The sequence below is a fragment of the Larus michahellis genome, chromosome 2 (genome assembly GCF_964199755.1).
Source record: "Larus michahellis chromosome 2, bLarMic1.1, whole genome shotgun sequence".
NCBI lineage: Eukaryota > Metazoa > Chordata > Aves > Charadriiformes > Laridae > Larus > Larus michahellis.
The window spans coordinates 69,113,089-69,133,007 of NC_133897.1; the positions used below are offsets into that span (position 1 = coordinate 69,113,089).

Sequence of the window (19,919 nt, forward strand, 5' to 3'; positions counted from 1 at the left end):
CTCCTGCGCAGGTCCCTTGACCTTACTTCGCTTTATAGCAAAACCAGCGTTCAGAAGGATTTGGACTATTTTACTCCCTTTCTCAAAAACTTCTTCTGCTGTGTTTCCCCATACAATGATGTCATCAATGTACTGCAGATGTTCTGGAGCTTCACCCTGTTCCAGTGCAGTCTGGATCAGTCCATGGCAAATGGTGGGGCTGTGTTTCCACCCCTGGGGCAGTCGATTCCAGGTGTATTGGACGCCCCTCCAAGTGAAAGCAAACTGTGGCCTGCACTCTGCTGCCAAAGGGATTGAGAAGAATGCATTTGCTATATCAATTGTGGCATACCACTTGGCTGCCTTGGACTCCAGTTCGTACTGGAGTTCTAGCATGTCCGGCACGGCAGCACTCAGCGGTGGCGTGACTTCATTCAGACCACGATAGTCTACAGTTAGCCTCCACTCTCCATTAGATTTTCGCACCGGCCATATGGGACTGTTAAAGGGTGAGCGAGTCTTGCTGATCACTCCTTGAACCTCTAGTTGACGAATCAGCTCATGGATGGGAATCAGAGAGTCTCGGTTAGTGCGATACTGCCGCCGATGCACCGTTGTGGTAGCAATTGGCACCTGTTGTTCTTTGACCCTCAACAACCCCACAACAGAAGAATCCTCCGAGAGACCAGGCAAGGCAGACAACTGTTTAACTTCCTCTGTCTCCAAAGCAGCTATGCCAAAAGCCCAATGGTACCCTTTTGGGTCCTTAAAATACCCTCTCCTGAGGTAATCTATACCAAGGATGCATGGAGCCTCTGGGCCAGTCACAATGGGATGCTTTTGCCACTCATTCCCAGTTAGGCTCACTTCTGCCTCCAGTACAGTCAACTCTTGGGATCCCCCTGTCACCCCAGAAATACAAATGGGTTCTGCCCCTCTATAGCTTGATGGTATTAAAGTACACTGCGCACCCGTGTCCACTAGAGCCTTATACTCCTGTGGGTCTGATGTGCCAGGCCATCGAATCCACACCGTCCAATAAACCCGGTTGTCCCTTTCCTCCACCTGGCCGGAGGCAGGGCCCCCCTAATACTCGTCATAGTATCCATTACTCACTTCTTGCATAAATGACTTGGAAGTTCCTTCAAGAGGATCAGAAGCAAGATCAGGCCTTCTGCTCTGTCTGGGGAACGGCCCACTGGAAACTGGGGCGGCACTTTTCCTGGAGGGATCCCCTTTTGTGGTTGTCCTTCCTTGCAACTCCTGTACCCGTGTCCGCAGGGTCGAAGTAGGTCGTCCATCCCACTTCCTCATGTCCTCTCCGTGGTCCCGCAGGTAGAACCACAGGGTGCCTCGTGGTGTGTACCCTCTGTACTCTCTCTCTTGAGTGGGGAAATGCCTGCTTCTAATAGCTGAGATGCTGGCCCGTGCAGGTGGGGAGTAGAACATATTCTCTTCAAGTTGCTGGACCTTCCGCGACAGTTTCTCCACAGCTGAGACAAGGGGGGAAGAGAGACTTTCTTCATATCTCCGGAGCCGGCCAGCTACCTCATCCACCGTTGGTCCCTCTTCACCTTTCCATTCCATTACTGCCAGGGAGTTGGCATATGACGATGGTGCGCTCCGTACAAACTTCCGCCACATGGGCCTTGTGCATCGCACCTCATCAGGGTCTGTGGGTAAGTCTGCATTGTCCAAGTCATAATAAATCATCTCCCGCACGTCTAATTCTCTCAGGTACTGGATACCTCTTTCCATGGTAGTCCACTTGCTTGGCTGACATACAACATCCTCACTGAAGGGGTACCTCTCCCTCACGCCTGACAGGAGTCGTTTCCAGAGGCTGAGGGCTTGGGTCTTCTTCCCAATCGCCTTGTCAATGCCGCCTTCCCTAGACAGGGATCCCAGCTGCCTGGCCTCCCTACCCTCTAATTCCAGGCTACTGGCCCTGTTATCCCAGCACCAGAGCAGCCAGGTGACAATGTGCTCACCTGAAAGTCGGCTGAAATCTTTTCGCATATCCCGCAGCTCACTCAAGGATAGGGATCGAGTAATTATCTCTGGTTCTGCCTCTTCCTCCTGCTCTCGTGATGGCCCTGGTTCATCATCATCTCTTACTAAGCGAACTGATTTCTTTGTGTACTTCTTCTTCTGTATGGGGGCAACTGATACCGGCGCGGGTTGGTTCTCTGGTTCAGTGGCAGTGGCTACCACGGGGGTTGCAGTAGCCGCAGTGTCTGCCGCAGGGGCTGCAGCAGCCGCAGGGGCCGCCGCAGGGGCTGCAGCAGCCGCAGGGGCCGCCGGTCTGGTTTCCATCTCTTCCCCTTGAGGGTGTTGCATAATTCTGAGCAGTGCCTGGTAGATACTGGCCAGGGCCCAGCACAGCGCGGTGAGTTGTGCCTCTCTAGAATAGCCACAGCATTTTCCCTTCAAATATTCTACCACTTTATCAGGGTCCTGTAATTGTTCAGGGGTGAAGTCCCAGACCATTGGAGGCGAGTAGTTCTCTAGGTACCTGCCCATGCTCTCCCACATGCCATGCCACCCCTGACTATCCAGCCTCGGAGCAGATCTCCGGGTGGTAGTCTTAAATAGTTGCTTAACCCTAAACAAGACCTGGAACGTATTCAGGAGACATAGCACTAGGAACACACTAGTTTGAGTATCCCAAGGATATTCAAGATTCTCAAAAGCTGTCATACCTGACCCGAAGGAGAAAAGGGAGGCAAAAGGGCTGGGGAAACTATTAACAAATTCTGAGAGACGGTGTCCAATGTACGGACAGGACAACAAAACCACGTAAACACCCCAAAATAACCGTCTGAACAGTGATGTTATCATATCATAAACAGATATCGCACAGGACAGCAGAATGATAATCCTCATCCCTCTTCCAGACATGGTAAACAGCATCGCAGGGAGTACATAAGCCATATAGGAATTTATGTAACACAGCCATGAGAACAAACCAAGCAACATGATGACCAGTGACTACTTACCTAATAAAATAAATGCATACAAGAAAAAAAAAAAACAAACCAAAACCGTTTTTTCCACGTTCTAGTTGGATTCCGTCGTTATCTCAACCCTTCAAGCCCCACGTTGGGCGCCAAAAAGGACTGTCGTGGTTTAGCCTCAGATGGCAACAAAGAACCACATGCCGCTCGCACGTGCCTTCCTAATACAGGAAGGATCGTAAGAAAAGGCAAGACTCTTGGGTTGGGACAAAGGCAGTTTAACAGAACAGCAAAGGGAACATGCAAACAACAACACGGATGGGGAATATACAAACGCGATTACGGAACCGCCGCTCGCTGACCGGCCGGACCCCGGACGCCCCAGCCCGCTTTTAAGCAGCAACTTCCTGCCCCCTCCCCCGGCAGCTCAGGGTGGGCGTGGCTCACATGGCATGGAATACCAGGAAAAGTTAACCCTATCCCCACCGGAACCAGGACACTAGGACTATGTGCTTTTTTAATGTGAATGTGGAGTTTCAGCTATAATTCTACTTGCACGTGCCCAAGGGTGGGGAGTAGCATTATCCCAACTGTTTCTGTTTCTTTTACTCCTGTCCTTGTTCATCATGTTTATTGTTGATTCGGAGCCTGAGATTTTTTGCTAGATGCGTGTTATAATGCTATTTACTAGAAAGTACAATCATTGACTATAGAAATAAAAGTAATATGTCGTTATTGTAATGTATTAAGTTCAGATTCACTCCTGACCTTTGCCAGAAGTGAAGGAACTTAAAATCCAGGGCTTTGTTCAGTCCCTTTTTCTTTTTCCCCTTCCCCAAATGGCGTAGCATGTAAGTATTTGTTATTAAAAAGGAAAGGAAAACAAGTTTACAATAATGGGAAATTGAAAACTTCATTATAAGAACTGTATAAGCAATGGTGGGTCAGCTCAGAAACCTGCTGTCGGAAACAAAATTGAATGCAGTTCTGTAGTTACACCACACAGTGTCACAATTGGGCTTCACTTCCACTCTGTATCTTTCCCATTGCAGGTGAAGATATTTACAAAGACAGAGAAGAGGCGTCTGAAATGTGGGGGGCAGCTGAAGTGCAGGAAGATGAAGATACTCGTGTAGAAGTTCCACTGGACCAGGTATTGGTCGAGCTTTAAATCAATAGCTTTTCTTTTTTTAGGATCACAGGTTGTGTGCGTTGCTTTCTTTCCCCAAGTTCTTTCAAGTGTACAGCATAATTCTTTGGGGATGATTGTAACAACTCAAAGAAATGGGTTCTTTTATGGGAGCTTTAGCAAATCTTCCTCTCTCTGTTAATGTGTCAAATATCAGTTACCTTTTCATCAGCTTCAGAACTGCTCTGAGAGCCCTTATAGGCCATTAGATAAGAATCAGGACTCCCTGCTGTCACAACCTACCAAATAGATCCACCTGGATTGCAGTTCCTTTATACTGGTGGAGCAATGTAAAGGGACTACGGCACAGAATCCAGGTCAGAATTCCTGCAGTCCTGAACCACAAACAGGCATGGGTTTATCTGTTTTTTATTAAAGCTGCCAGCACTTTCTTCTCTTGGAAAAACACAGTACTTAGTTGGCCAACTTTTTAATTGTAAGACTTACGTGCAATAAATAGTCAATTGCTCACAAGACAGTCCTTTTTTTCGTCTTATGTGTTTGTAGGAATTTGTGGCCAGTCCACAAGGTGTTGCATTGTGATTCTGGTGTCTGTTGATACTGGCTTGGCACCAGCCACCTAGGCCAGAAGATAATATTTCTGATCCATGCTGCAGTGTAAGGGATCACCGTTTACCCAATAGATTTCTCAGGCAAAAAATCATCTCATCAACGTAAGGGATTCTTGAGCATTTTTCTGACTTCCTGGTGGTCAGCTCAGTGACCTCAATGTGAGATTGTAAACAAATGGGAGGGAGATAAAAATAGTTTTTTGTAAATACACTTTGATTACGCAGGACAAAATGATAGAGCACAATCTGGGAGATTTCTGGAGTGTGTTGGAGACAATTTTTTGGTGTAGGTAGCGGGATACACAATTAGGAGAGGCATTCTGCTGGATTTGCTACTCATGAATAAAGAGGAACTGGTTGGAGATGTGATAACGGCAGTCTTAGTTGCGGTGGCCGTGAGATGATAGGGTTTAAGAAAGTAGAGATGGCAAATAAGAGAATAAAAATCCTGGCATTCAGGAGAGTGGACTTTGGCTTGTTTGGGAAACTGGCAGGCAGGATCTTGTGCAAGGCTGCCCTGAAGTGAAGAGGAACACAGAAGATCTGGTTGATCTCCAAGGGCATCTGCCTCAAAGCCATGTGCAAGAAAAGAAGCGGGCATAGCAGGAGGCCGATTTGAACAGAGCACTCCTGACCTCATACTAAAAGAGGCAGAGTGTGGTAGGTAGAAGAAGGGATGAACTGCTAAGGAGCAGTATAGAGACATTGCCTGAAAATGCAGGGATGGAACTGGGAAAGCCAAAGCTTGTCGAGAAATGGAAATTGATGCATGTGATTGGGAATAACCAACGTGGATTTACTATGGGCGAATCATACTTAACCTACCTCTTTGCCTCAGTGATGAAAGACCTGGCTCTGTGAATGAAGGGAGAGCAGTTATTGCCATTTCTCTTGCTTTCAGCATAGGCTTCCATATTTGCAGGAGAAATTGGAAGAAGTGTGGTATATATGGGGAGGAAGATACCCATAGGGAAGGTAGGGACTGGATTTATGGGCTACAAAGTGGATGAAAAACTGGCTCATTTGGTGGGACTTAAAAGGTCAATTTGTTGAAATTTAACTGGCACCTATTTACGGATGGTGTTTCTCAGGGTTTGATACTGGATCTGATACTTTCTAGTATGTTCATTGATAACATGGATGATGGCATAGGATGCAGCCTTATCCGGGCCTGGTAGTAAAGCCAGACTGTCATTGTCGGGGGATATGCAGGGCTGCCTTTCAGAACAATCTCAACAGCTTGAAGGAATGGGCTGACTCAAGCCCCGTGAAGTTCAACAAAGAGAAATATGAAGTTGGGCACCTGGAATGCAGTAACTGTCTTGGTACAGTCTGGGCACAGGTAGGCTAAGAAGCAACGACAGAAAGGACCATGCAGCTCCTGTGGCTAGCAAATTGATGAGTCAGCAGTGCTCCCTTTTAGTGATGAGGCTGACTGTACAAGCTGGGCTAGTAAAAGCACAGGCAGCACATCAAGGGAACGTCATCTTCCTTGACTTGGCATCTCTGAGGTTGCATCTAGAATATTTTGTCCAGTTTTGAGTCCTTCCCCATACAAAAGAGATATTCACCAATGGGAGAGAGTCAGCAACACACTAAAAACTTTATGGAGCTAGGGCTTATGACACAAGGAGAAGCTTAGGGTACTGGGTTGGTTTCACCATAAAGGCTAAGAAGGAGAAGGCAGATCAAACTGCTGTCTTCAGCTGCAGATGGAGTAACAAAGACGGAGCCAGGCTTTTCTCTGTGTTGCACAGCAAAAGGATGACGCAATGGTCAAAAGTTGCAGCAATAAAAATTCTAATTGGACATAAGAAAAATGTTTTCAACATTGAGAACTGCAAGCGCTTTCCTGTCCAGAGTGGGTGGGGAATCTTTGTGTTTGGTGATATTTAAAACTAAACCAGACAGGGCCTCAAACAACTTATTTTTACTTTGAAGCGGGGCGCTGACCTAGATGGTCTCTAGTGCAGTGGTATTGAAAGTGGAGTGTGCACAGCCCAAGGACTGTGGAAGACAATCCACTGGGGTGCGAGAAGAAAATGTTAGAACTTCAGTAGTATGTGTATATAATTTATAAATAAATAAATATACATATACTGGGGATTCGTGCTCAAAAAGTTTTTACCAATAGGGGTGTGCGACCAAAACGGTTTGCAGACCACTGCCCTAGAGGTCTCTTCTAACATAACTTTTCTGTGATTCTGTATTGGTTCATCTTTGATTATTTCAGTCCTGTAATCAACTTTTTTTTAGTAAGCTTTGTTTTTTTCTGCTTACTATTTAGTTGGCTGATTTTTTTTCAATTTATTTGAAAAATAAATATACATGTATATACATTTTGGTTGTGTTCTGCTTTTAAAAAATGCCTGAGGGGAAAATAGGAGTTTTATGACCTTATATTTTGTGTATCAATTTCTGCCTGCATTACTAATCTGTACGTTAACAAAAGCGACGTATGAAGTTGCTGCTGTAGCCATTTTGAAGAATAGCACCATAGCATCTGAAAAAAAATCTGGATCTCTAAATTTTATTTTAGGCTGCTGTTTCTAAGAAGGAACATTCTCAGTGATTTATTAACTTTAGTGGGAAGGAGTGTTGCTCAGCTGTTTTATCGACATTGATCTTGAAGATGCATGAATCACGTGATTGAAAGAGGCAAGAGTATGACTGTTCTGGTCCCTGATGTAAGGAATGCTACAGCTGTGCCTTTTCACAGCGAATACCTGCCCTGGCCTCAGAGACTCATGTGCTAAACACCATTCGGCTCATCAGCCCTGTTAATTGCAGTTGTCCTTGTGAGGTGTTGTGATAATTAGGATGTGTTGGGTTGTACTGATAGTACCGACATTGGGCAAGAACATGCTTCGTCTCGTCTTAATCTTTGTTTCTTATGACATCCTGAAGTATATCCTGCCCTGGTCTTGACAGTGTAATAATCAAATTGAGAAATTATTAGCCTGTTTATTGGCCTCTGAAGGTGTGTAAAGAATTCCTCTGGGTAGTGTAAAGCACTTGACAGCGTAAATTGGGTTGTCAGGTCTAGTTTTTAGGCTGACTGCGATTCATATGAAATCCAAGAGCCCTGAAGGCGGCTGCCTTACTTGTCCATGGAGATCCTACAGCGCAAGCAACAGCTCTGCCCATTCTGCCATGTGTCTCACCTCTTCGCCTCATCCAAAGGATGGTGACCATCACTAGTGGTGGGGAGAATAGTTAACTCTCCACTACTGCTTCTGTACTTGGCCGCAGTAGCGGCAGTTGTTGATACAGTTGCCAGTCAACATGGGATGTGCTAGCAAGCTTGCAACTCCAGGAACTTGCTTGTTACCTCTAAGCTCATGTACCAAGACCCATGCGTTGTCCTCAGATGGAAATATTTTTCAGTTGCTGCATGGACAAGGAACTGGAAACAGGTGTGTTTGAGGGGGAAAAAAATTTTAAAATATTAGTCATGCACACTATTAATAATCTTCGTATTTTCAGAAAAGCCAAGCAAAGTACCAAAATTTATTGCAACTCAAGCCATGGTTTATTTCTCGTTTTAAAACTTCATGTATAGTTTCCTAGGTAATATGGGAACAAGCCAGGTCCTCTGAGTAGCACTGACTACTTCTTATTCCCAAATAACAGACATTACTCAGACCTTGGAAGCATTTATCATTTTACATGTTCAGGTTCTTATTAATGACCATTTAAAATAATTTTAAATTCTGTGATGTAAAGCTTTATAGCTTTTTCTTATCTGAACTGCAGTTTCTGTTATTGCTAGAAATATGGAAAAGGACAGCCAGCCAGGGCTTGACTATCTTGCATAATACATAAATATTTACATGCCAGCTTTCACTAGAATGCTGACACTTCTGATATGCTATCATTTCCATCAGCCACATAAATGAGGTGTTGAAGATAGAGCTTAGTCTTTTTTCTTTTTATGCACCTTCTCTGTCTTGCCATTTGAAGTACACAGTTGAACAAATGCCAGATTAGCCATTAACTAAACTTAGTGTAATACTGGCTAGACACTTGCTGATGTCCTATTGTGTAAGATGCCGTCTGCCAGCTGAGAATGCATTAAAAGAACAGGATTTGCTTTCGACCAGAGTAGCTGACAGTTGTAATTGAACATCAAGGAGGAAAAAATCAGTATTTTGCCTAAAACCAAACCAGACCCTTCTGTTCTATATTCTGTACCAAGACTTCAGCTTCCAAATACAAATTGGATAGTTTCTTCTTGTGACATGCAGGCTTACTCCAATTTGGTTGTTTACATCATTGTGTCAACATCCGTAGGAGCTGATGGCAGACTATGAAATCAATTGTGCAAATAGCGAGGCAACAAGATGGTTTTATTGCAGTTCTTGGTAGGGAAGCAGCAAAACAATGCAAGTTTCTCATTTGAGATGGTAATTAAGTGTGTTACTTTGAGTTTGCTGATAATAATATGAATGTATTACAAGTAACTCTTTCTGAGATAGAAAATTTTCTAACTTGTAAAGCTTTCAGAACAAAATACTACTTTTTCTTTAATTTTCTGTAAGCTGTGAAATAGAAAAGCAACGGTTGGTAGTAATAGTATTGAAACAACACTGCAAGTTTGCATTGGTTTATCCATTTGTATAAGCATGGTTGTTCTCCTACGCTGAGCCCTTGGGAGGTGGGATAAGCATGAGAGTTATGAGATGTGAAGTTGTCCAGTGCATGATGCCAGACGCATGATGCGCCAGCCTGCTTTACTGTGAGGTATATCATACTGGCTGTTAAGATGTAAATTATGTAGAATGAATCTGTTTGTTGGTTGTTTGGTTTTGGGGTTTTTTTGTTGTTTTCCCCCCTTCTCCCTCCAGATTCAGTATCCCCATCTCCTCCTCTGTTTCTGTGCTTATTTGTAAAAATGATGATAAATTTGTCTAACAGGCACTGATCTGGGTCTTTTTGTAGATGTTCACACTCTTAGTTCTTTCACTGGCCATTTACTTTCCATTATTAGAGACGTGTCTGCTGATTAATGCAGTCCTGATGCCACTCATTATTCCCCATTTCCTGGGCAGTGATGTGATGTGAGGTTGTGTGGCTCCCCTAGGTACTCTTTCTGTAGCTGAAGTGTATCATCAGTAGCAGAAAATCTGCACCTTTCGTTTGCAGTTTTCATTATGTTGTGTACAATTTGCTATAGAGACCCAAGATTCACCTCAGTGAACAGAATAAAATGTTTATCTTCTCTGTTGCTGAAGGCAAAATGTTAAAGCTTACATTGATTCTACATTAAAACAGGCTGACTGCTTGAAGAAACATTCCCTGATTAAAAAGGCTAGAACTTTTCACGAGTAAACATTTTGCATTACACCAGTAAGGATTTCAAAATGGCATTTGGAAAGAATACATGCAGAACTTTTTATGCACAAATTTCACTACAAATGATGCAGCTGTAATTTAAGCTTTATGGATTTTGAGTGCTGACAAGCCAGCAGATAAGATTTTTCCCTGCATGTTCTTCTTTCAGCTCCACTGATTTACACTTAATTTTTTTGTTGTTTGTTTGTGCGAGATGGGGAAACTTACTCTGGTTGGTTCCTTGCACCTCAGAATTAGAGAGATCTTCTGTCAGTTTCTGCGTTGGATGACTGTGATTTCTGAAGCTAGAGCAGCAAGGTCTGATCTCTTCTTTAAAGGCCTGTGTAGTCAGCTGTTGGAGGGCTTTCACTTCTTCCAAGTAAAGCCTAGAAACGCAGTTCTGTTGTAAAACTAGTGTTGATACCACTTTGAAAAAAAGTTTCCTCTGTGTGGTCCTGTCTTGAAAAAATCTAGCAATCTTAAAACAGATAGTTTTCAAATTGCTTAACTCTTAGGGCATTTTTCATTCACTGTAGGAGAGTCTGTTTCTGAAAAAAAAAACCCCAAAATACCCAAAACTGTATTTTTGCAGCCTCAGTAGGGCTTCTCAATGCTTATCAATCTTCCCATTGTCTACAGGTATGCTCGACGGATCATACTGTATTATAGGGGGCGAAGTTTAGGCAAATTTTACTGTACACATGGAAAGCGTTATGGAAAAACTAGACGTGATTGTCAGTGAAATAGATGGAGAAAAATATTGTTGACTTAGGTACATCTTAGAAAACTAAGGATCTGATCAGATGTTTTCTTGTCCGCCGCGGCTGTCTTGTGGGTAAGGAATTAATGCATGCTTCCAGTTACCACACAATGAAACTGAGGAATGGAGATTGAAAAGCTGTTTTTTCTATACTTCAAGTTACCATTCATAGTTATTATACCAGTCAAGTTATCATTCATAGTTTCCATTCATTCCAGTTAGACTTCTGGGTGCTATGATCTTATGGAAAAATTAGACTTTGTGGACTCAGATGTTGCATCTGTGATTAAAAAAAAAAAAAAGCATCCAAACTCATAAAAAGGTTGGAGTTTAAATGTTGAGGGGATAAAGACTTTTTTTTTTTGCCTTCATGAACAACGGCACATTTACTGTGTGAGAAGTGTAAGACTGATGAACCCTTAACTATTCATTTGCTTGTTTTTAAGAGCCTGGGTTTTGTAAATGATGTGGAAGAGGGCTGCTGTCACTTAGCAACCCTATCTGGTTCGAGAACAAAATGTTTTGCTGTTGGAATCTGTGCAGTGCTGCTGCAAAGCATTCCTGGCTGGGTAGGAGCAGGGGCAGCTCTGTTCTGGAGAGGTTTGGTGCAATCAAAGTTAAGTGTTTCTGATGCTGCATTTGTGAGATGTATTCATGCTGGTATTTGTGACCATTAAGGTTTTTGTTGTCTACCTCATTGTTTGTCTGTTGTGACCATTAGCCTAGTAAACATTTCCAAATGGCTTCAATAAAGCAAAATTATGTTTTACATTAATGGTGCGAAATAATTTCTGCCTTAAATGATTTGTGATACTGCAGTTTTCAATATTCTGATACCAGTCATGTGCAAACCTTCTGAGAGGTTACATTAGCATCCCTAGAGGAAAAGAAGCCAAATGCTTCAATGTCTGAAGATTTCCTGACTTATTGCTTTTGAATGATGATGGCATTTGGTAATGTAGCTCTTAATGAATGATAGCATGATGAGTGTAATTAGAATACATCTTTCTTTTTTAAACACTCTGATTTTGCTGAGATTTAAAATATCATCAAGCAATCATACTTTTTGGATGCAAAATGAAATTCACTCTGTTCCTCATCAAGCTGGTAGTAAGTCAGGAGGTTTCCAGAAGGCAGGCTGGGTCCATGTTTCTAGCATGAAGTTGAGAATGACTTCGAATATTCTACATGCCTTTGGTTGAATATACCTTTCAATATACATATACAAGTCTTTTGTCAGTGTGTCTTTTTATTGCTAGTCCATGACAAGCAAAGAATTATGCTTGCTTTCATGAAGGTATGGTTTGAGAACTAGTTATTTTAACTATCATATTTTCAACTGGGAAACTGTAAAAGCATCATCTTCACTTAAAAGGTGCAGTCAGCAATATGAGAAAGAAGGTTCCTTCCTATTTTCTTGCAACCGTACAAAAGGCAAAATTACAAACCTTACCATGAATAGTTCTGACTACAGGAGGAATGAGGATAATCCATCACAGTCACTGGAAAAGTTCCCTGTCCTAGAAGTTGCTTACTTGCCTGTGAAAATTACCTCAAGGAATAAGAATGTAATCACCTCGTGCTTCTCCAGTCTGGAATTTAGTGCTCTCAGGTTCAAGTTCTGCTGTTTTTTGTGATGTGGTCATGCAATTAAAGTGACACAGGAACACTTATTCTGTAGTTAGTTACCATATACATCTTTAGTTACCCTGGGGTACAACTGGCTGGGTGCTTCCAACATGAGTTTTTGAAGCGCCTCATGTTCTCTGTTATGATCCTGAAATCTCTCGTGTCGACATGGTGATATTAGTATTTGATGCTTGTGTTCATTTAGTTGTGTTACAAAGTAGTGAGAGACCTCAGTCAGTCAGGCCTGGAGATATAGTTGGTTCTCTGGATTTGAGATGCCCTGAGCTTTTACCGGAATCCCAAATGAAATGTACTCGCACAACTTCCTGTGAGACGACACTGGCTGAAAGGTGGACTCTGCCTTCTTGGGTGCAAAGAGGAGCAGCCGAGTCCCACATCTGCCTTGCTTATCCATCCAATGCGTTCCATATAGGAAGCTGTTACTGGCAGTATTCTGGTTATTTAGAAGATAACAGATGTAAAGCTAAAAACTAAGATGTGAAACGTCACTGCTTTTTCTTAAATATACAAGAACATTGCTGACTTAAGAGAAATGAGTCTGATAATTTCTGCAAGGACATGTAGATCAGAACTGGCATACCTGTTTTGCTCTCAGTACACCCATCCTGATGTATTCTGACTGAGAGAACACAGTTTGCAGTAACTTTGATGAACACATAATAGGCGTTTTGTACACTTGTAGGTCGAGGGATGGCTGGAGTGTATCAAATCCAATGAAAAGGTTCCCATTGACTCGAGGGGACTAGGAATTATATCCTGACCCAGCAAGCACTTTAATGTAGGCTTTAGCTCACTATTTCAGGTTCACTGAAATCACAAGAACTGTTCCAGAAGGTAGAGTTAAGCATGTACAACATTTACAGGCTTTGGACCATAAAAAAAATCTGGTTTTCTCCTTTTTTCTGTTTTCCTCACTACATGTGTATATGCATATAAATATCCTCTCTCCCTAAATATGAAAAATCTAACTTTTGCGAAGGATATCTCTTTCTCAGTGACAGTGAAGAAGATGTACTTAAAACAAATAATGCTAATTTATGCATAGCTAGTAGATCAACAAGATCTCAGTAGAAAGTATCACATTTTTTATGTAAAGAGCAATGTATGATTTGGTGAGTGATTTTGGCCTTCAGTTCCTTCTCTACAGTCCTGTCTTAGGTCAGCTGTGCATTCTGAAATGCATGGTCTGTGGTCATATTGACATTTCAAAGCCTGCCTGTGACTGTGCATGCAGCGGGAACCATACTGCATTTTAGATTACCTTGCAGAAGGATTCCTCAGGATCGATATTGATTTTAACTTGTTTGAAATGTCCATTCTAATGTAGCGCAGCTTGAAAGGAGATTAAATGAAGAACATGTTTTGCTTTCCAATTATTAGCTGTAAACATGGCTTTTTATTTTTGTCTGTAGTAGTAATAACTTGTAGTAATACACTCAGCTATCTTGAAATTTTCAGTTACCATAAAAACATTATACTTGCACTGATGGAATTTGTTTCACTGATCTTGTTTTGTACTGTTATTTTTTCAGGCAATTTAGGTTGACTGGTCAAGTTAGATTAGTTGAAATTTGAATGTTATGTCATGCCAGTTTCCTGTGAGCTTCCAGTGAGTTTGTGGCTAAAGTTCAATGATGCTGTGTTTATTTTCTATGTTACTCAGTTTTAACTCTTAAAAAAAAATTTGCATCCACACCTATTTTAGACAGATAAGGTCTAATGAGTCTAGCTAATGGGTCTGACCCTGTTTCTGGTCAGAATCCAGAGCTGCTAAGTTCCTTAGCAGACTGAGAACAAATTAGTAGGTCGCACGTGTAAGACTAGCAGGTAATTTCTGAGAATTTGTGGATCTACAGGTTCTTTGCTATCTCTATGTGCTGGAGGTTACCAAAGTTGGCTAAAGTTTGCTTTGGATGGTGCCTTCTTTGAAGGTGTCTTTACAGACTTGACTTGTTTAATTTTTATTTTAGTGGTAATAAGGCCAGTTTGATGTTACCAGATGAAAGTGAACCAGGAAGGCTCGAATAAAAAAACACACAGAAACTACTGTACTTCAAAACTTATGGAGCCATTATTGATCTGGTCAGATAACCATGTAATATTTCTAGTAATTCACAACACAATAACTTGTCCTTTTTGAAGCTTTGTCAATGCAGTATTGTGCACTGGAATAATAAAGTTGTTTTATGTTGCTACTTAGATATCAAAGCAAAAGCAAGGTGTTTCATCAAGAGGCTTCAATCAGTTATTGGTATTGCTGAACTGACTTTTACTAATATGTCGAAGGTGATGACAGAATTCTTTTGAAATGTTTGTATTAGTGAGGGAAAGAGATTTTTAGAAGACGTAAATAACTTGTAGGTCTGTAGCAGATAGCTGCCTGCATAAAGGAGCTGCTAATGATAGTAAAATTCCAAACACTTTTGATTAAGAGATAATCTCTTGCTCTCAGCTTGTTTGCTTTAGATTTAGAGTCTGATGAGGCTGTGTGGGGGGCAGACACCCTGTCACTTCTGTGGGATTTTTTTCTTTTTCTTTTCATTCAAACCTTAGCACAAGTACATAAGTCATCTTGGCAGCAGGGGCATTGGTTCACTGAATAGTCAGGTGAATCTTCAAAGCTGAAACTGGAAGACAAATGACAAAAACTAGATAGTATGTGCATCGGTCTTCCAGGTTGTCATGAAATGATGCTGCTTACTGTTCTCCAGTATGGGTCGAGATCCCGTTCCTCCTGTCTGCTGGTCCAACTCTGTGTAGGAAAAAACAATTGCTAAATGTCAAATAAATCCTAACCATGCCACCCTACACAGGCATTTTTGGGAAGGGGAATGATTTTATGGAAGGGACCGGTAGGTCTACCTCATCTCTCTCTTGCTGCTTTTCTGAGGATGCAAAGAAGACAGGCTGCACAAAAGGACCGACTGGCATGGCATGGCCTGGTCCATAGGTAAAATGCTTCTTGGGGAACAGTTTGTGGGCTAGTGATGTGTGATATTTTATTGTGACAGAATTTTATAAACAAGTATGTACTAAATGCTGGAATGTCAGAGAACCTGGAACAGCTGGAACAAAATAGCTGTTGCTGTATTAATTAAGTCTAGCTCATTCCAGTTGTTTTGAGTATGGTCAAATGGATTAACCTGGTGTAATACATTTAAATCTCACTAACACATTTTTTATGTAGAATAAAAGTGCCTTATTTTACTACAGCAGCATAATTTTCTGTCCATGTAGACAAACCTCAAATTAGCATACTTACTCCCCAGTAATGATGTAAGTGTGATTTTGATGACTCTCACGTTTCAGAATTACGTGGAGCATTCTGATTAAAGATGCCTCATAATGCTGCTGCTTTTCCTTTCACCAGAGGCCAGCTGAAACTGTAGATGAAGAAGAAAATGTAGAAGAGGAAAATGACAGGGGAGAGGAAGAATATCCAGAAGTGAATGGAGAGGAAAGTGGGGAAACTGTTAAAGAAAGAAGTGTAGTGGAAGAAAAGAAGAAGAAATTAAATGAGAATGATGAAGATGAAGCAGAAGAAACAGAGAATGTTGACCAAGCAGAAGAGGAACTTATCCATTTAAATGGCAAGAAAGATGAAGAAAATGGTGAGGGAATGGAGCACTTGAACTACCAAGGTGATCTTCAGCCTGAAGAAGAAATAAAAGAGGAGGATTCTGACAGTCAGAAACAGGCGAGTGTTTATTCTTTCAGTTTGTTGTTCTTAAGTTACTGTTCCTCATTCATCTCAGCCTTAGGCTTCTCAGCTAGTCTCTAAGTAGCTCAATCCTGATAATGTCCTGAGAGCATTTATGAGAACTTCAGTTTGTGGGAAAAGCTGTTTTCCATCTGCATAGATCAGTTACATCAGTAATTACATTATATGCCCTCCAACTGAGAAAGCAGATGTTTGTTGCTATTTAATGAATCTGCATCTCCTGCTTTCCTGAGTATGCTGAATTTTGAAGAAAAGTAATAAAAAAAATTATTGCAATTTCTAGAAAAGCATAATAATTATATATTTCCACACGAAATTGTCCTTTAGGACAGAGCAGAAGGGTGTGTTCACGAAACCACAGTGCCTCATTATTTTGATGAATTGGCTTTCACAGAAGTTGCATTTTATAAAAGGCTCTTGCCATTGCTTTGTGGAAGTTTCATCTCCTTTTCTTAGAAATTGGAAAAGACAGTGGAGATGAACAAGATCCTCAAAGCAAGGGACTTTAGTCAGTTTAAAAGCAAGCGTGACATTAATTTAGGAGACACACTAACATGCTGTTGGCTTAGATGGAGGCATGCAGCCCAGAAGAACAAAGTGGACTACGCTGACAGTCAGATGAACTGACCAGCAAACAGAATGTGGGAAATGAAGTGTTTTGTTTGGTGGGGAGAATCCAGATCTGCTAAGAGTGGGATTCTGGAGCGTCAGAAGCAGAACAACTTGCTGCATGTTCCCTACCTGTAGGCTGCTGAAAAACAGTCTTCTGCTTCTTATGACACTGTTGCACCTTGCAACTGGGCTTTCTTCTCTTTCTGTATGACATACAAAAGCATTTTTCAATTAAGACAGCTGAGTAACGGGTTATTTTCTTGGGCCCTGAATTTATTCTGTGCTTGTTGTATTGATGTCTGTTGTTTGTTTTTTAGAAAAGCTGAAGTTATTTATGGAAGTGGGGAAAGTGAGTGAGCATTCACTTTAAATGGATATGTGGGTAACTGGATGTTTGATGAAAGAGCTGGGGGGGAACCTCTAATTTGAGTACTTTCTCCTTTGGAAGGTATATAAGTATAAGGTAAATAAAAATGTTAATGCGAACGCTCTCAGGAAAACATCTTTTCACATTAAGAATACCTTGTGGAAATTCTAGTATGAAGTGCTAACACTGTATTGAAATGAAGTGAAATCTTTGTTACCTGATGAAGTTAACAGTGCCTGTCCTTTTTCTCTAGGTTGATTCCCATCTTGAAAAAACATCCACAAATCCAAGGGTAACAATCACCAGCCCACAGGAAAGTGAAAAAAAAAATGACCAGAGCAATGACTATGCTGCAGTTGCATAGACAGAAAAAATGTAACAAGCAGAAAATGGAAGATTATAATACTCTAAATATAAAGCATGTTATTTTTTGCGATTGATAACTTATAATGGGAAGATAGGTTGAGTACCCACATAATGAGTCTTGAGATGATAATGCCGTATGGACTGATATAGGAAACAAACATTAATAGCTACTAGAAGAACATAGAATTATTTTTACAAGGTGATATTTTCCGATAGAATTTAAGGGGGGAAATACAGGAGTACTGTATAGTAGTATTAGAAATAAATGAACTATTCTGTGGTATAAGATGGTTAGCAGTAATTGAATAATCACAAAAATGACACTGTACCAGAAAAAAAGAAAACAGAACCCACACAAATTCAATGCCAAAACTACTTTGCAGATTTTTTCAGAAAAGAGAAACAGTTTCTGACTTTTAATGAGGACATACATAGTTTTTCCTTTAAAATTCCACGATATAAATGCTTTCCAGGCATAGCATTAAGATATAATTAGAATACATTCCTCAGTTAATGAACTTATGCCCACAAAAAATGGTGTACTGTAATGAGGTGTCAGTCCTAATGTTACTAAATTGTGGATTTTCAGTACATTTATTAGAATCATTAGCTTTTACATTCATAAATAGCACTTATTTAGCACTATGAATGTATGTAGATAGCCTACAGTACTGCAGCTCTTTCCCATTTACAGCAAGAAGTTTTGTTGATTGTCCTACACCAATTCACTAAACAGTGAATTGTTATCATAGTAGGAAAAAAAAAAAGTAAAGGAAGAGTATGTAGCAAATGAGTTTCAAAAGTTGAGTTTGGGTGGATTTGTAATTCAGTCTAGGTGAAATTTAATTTATTAATGAAAAAAAAAATTGAGTAGGCCTGGATTCAGACTGAAATTGCCCTGAAACCATGCTGTCAATGGAGCCACTGTAATACGAAACGTGTTAGGGTGAGCCTGTAAGTTTTCTGTAGAAGTCGGCAACAATTGCTGCATTTTTGAATCCTTTCCATAGCCTTAATGGTTGGAAGTGTATCATCATCTTCTTGGGCAAGCTGGCTCCTGGTAGGCTGTGGCTTAATTTGCAGTAGTAAATAAAGAATTGATCCACAGTATTAGTTCTCTTAATGACACCGATTCAATTGCTCCTATTGTTTCCCTGTTAGTAATGGGAATAATTTGTAGTTCGTAGAAATACAGCACAGAGAATAATTTCATTAATTATACAAAAGAAATAGTGGGTTTCCTTATTGTTAATGCTGGTAAATTATTACTGTGAGAAACAAAATGTAATTTTTGTTGATTTCATGCTGTTAAGACAAAAATTACATTTATGAACAAATTGAACTTGAAGCGCTGTTTGAGGAATGTGAAGAACCACTTGTCATGACTGAAACTCATACAAACATCTTCACTTTTTCTACTAACTATTAAATATATTTTTCCAATGGAGTAGAAATACATAGAGATCCTTCAGCATGTTTCTGAGTATTGGCAATGTAAGTATAAAAAACATAACGTTAAAAACCATAGGAACAGGGTTAGAACAGTTTGCCCTGCATGCAGCATCTCTGAATTGTCTGTGATTCGCGTGTCCTTTGTTGAACCGTCTGACAAAGATCTGAGGGAATATTACATTTGTGATCAGTTCAAAATAAGCTCTTAATTTAGCCAAGCTCTTAAGCAAGTATGTATGCTTCTTTTATTTCATAAAGCAATTAAGCTTGTGCTCAAATGTCTTTGATTTCACTGGGATTTAAGAAGACGTTTAAAGTTAAGCAGAAGTAAAAATAAAACAACCCCCTCCCTCCCCCCCCAGTAGAATGAATAAAATAACAGTATGTGCTAGTGAGGAAAAATGACACACAGAAATCCTCTAGGTACCTTTACAGTTAATCCTGCATTGGAATAATATATGCAGTAGCATTATAAGCCCCCAAACAACACTTAACCAGCCAGAGAAGGCAGCTCTGTCTCCTCGGGGAGCTTAGGGGAATTTACCCGCTGAACCTTCCGTGCAAAGCTGACCAAGGGAAATGGCTAATGCTGCATCTTTGCTCCCTTAGAGCTAAATAGCTCATACGCTTACCGGTAAGCACGGGCTTAAGCGTGTTGCTGAATCCAGACAAATGACAGTAATCCTGTATTGACGTTGTACGAATGGGCTCTTGGCTAGAAGTTAATGGTGTACCAAATACAGGCCTCTACTCGCTGTCATTTTATTGCAGATTAAGACTTGAACAGCCTCTGAGATCTTCTTCGTCCTCAAAAGTTTGAAGTCAAATTGACACGCAAAAATATCTGATGGAGGTACTTAATTTGGAGAACGTTTGCCTCAAAATGTTGTACCTAGAAATAACACATAGAAGAAATTGAGGGATTTATATGGTGATACTTTTCTCCTTTTGGTTTCTGTT

At 40.9% G+C, this 19,919-nt stretch overlaps 1 protein-coding gene across 2 annotated transcripts in view; it reads left to right on the forward strand.

Moving 5' to 3' along the window:
- DCDC2 (doublecortin domain containing 2) overlaps window positions 1-17,839 on the forward strand; it is a 73,875-nt gene extending 56,036 nt beyond the window's left edge. For both annotated transcript variants that reach the window (XM_074575795.1, XM_074575794.1), the window contains 3 exons: window positions 3,989-4,089; window positions 15,812-16,138; window positions 17,395-17,839. In XM_074575795.1, coding sequence (XP_074431896.1) covers window positions 3,989-4,089; window positions 15,812-16,138; window positions 17,395-17,505 — 539 coding nt within the window. In that variant the 3' untranslated portion in view covers window positions 17,506-17,839. The remainder of the gene's footprint in view (window positions 1-3,988; window positions 4,090-15,811; window positions 16,139-17,394) is intronic.
- The last annotated feature ends 2,080 nt before the right edge of the window (window positions 17,840-19,919 follow it).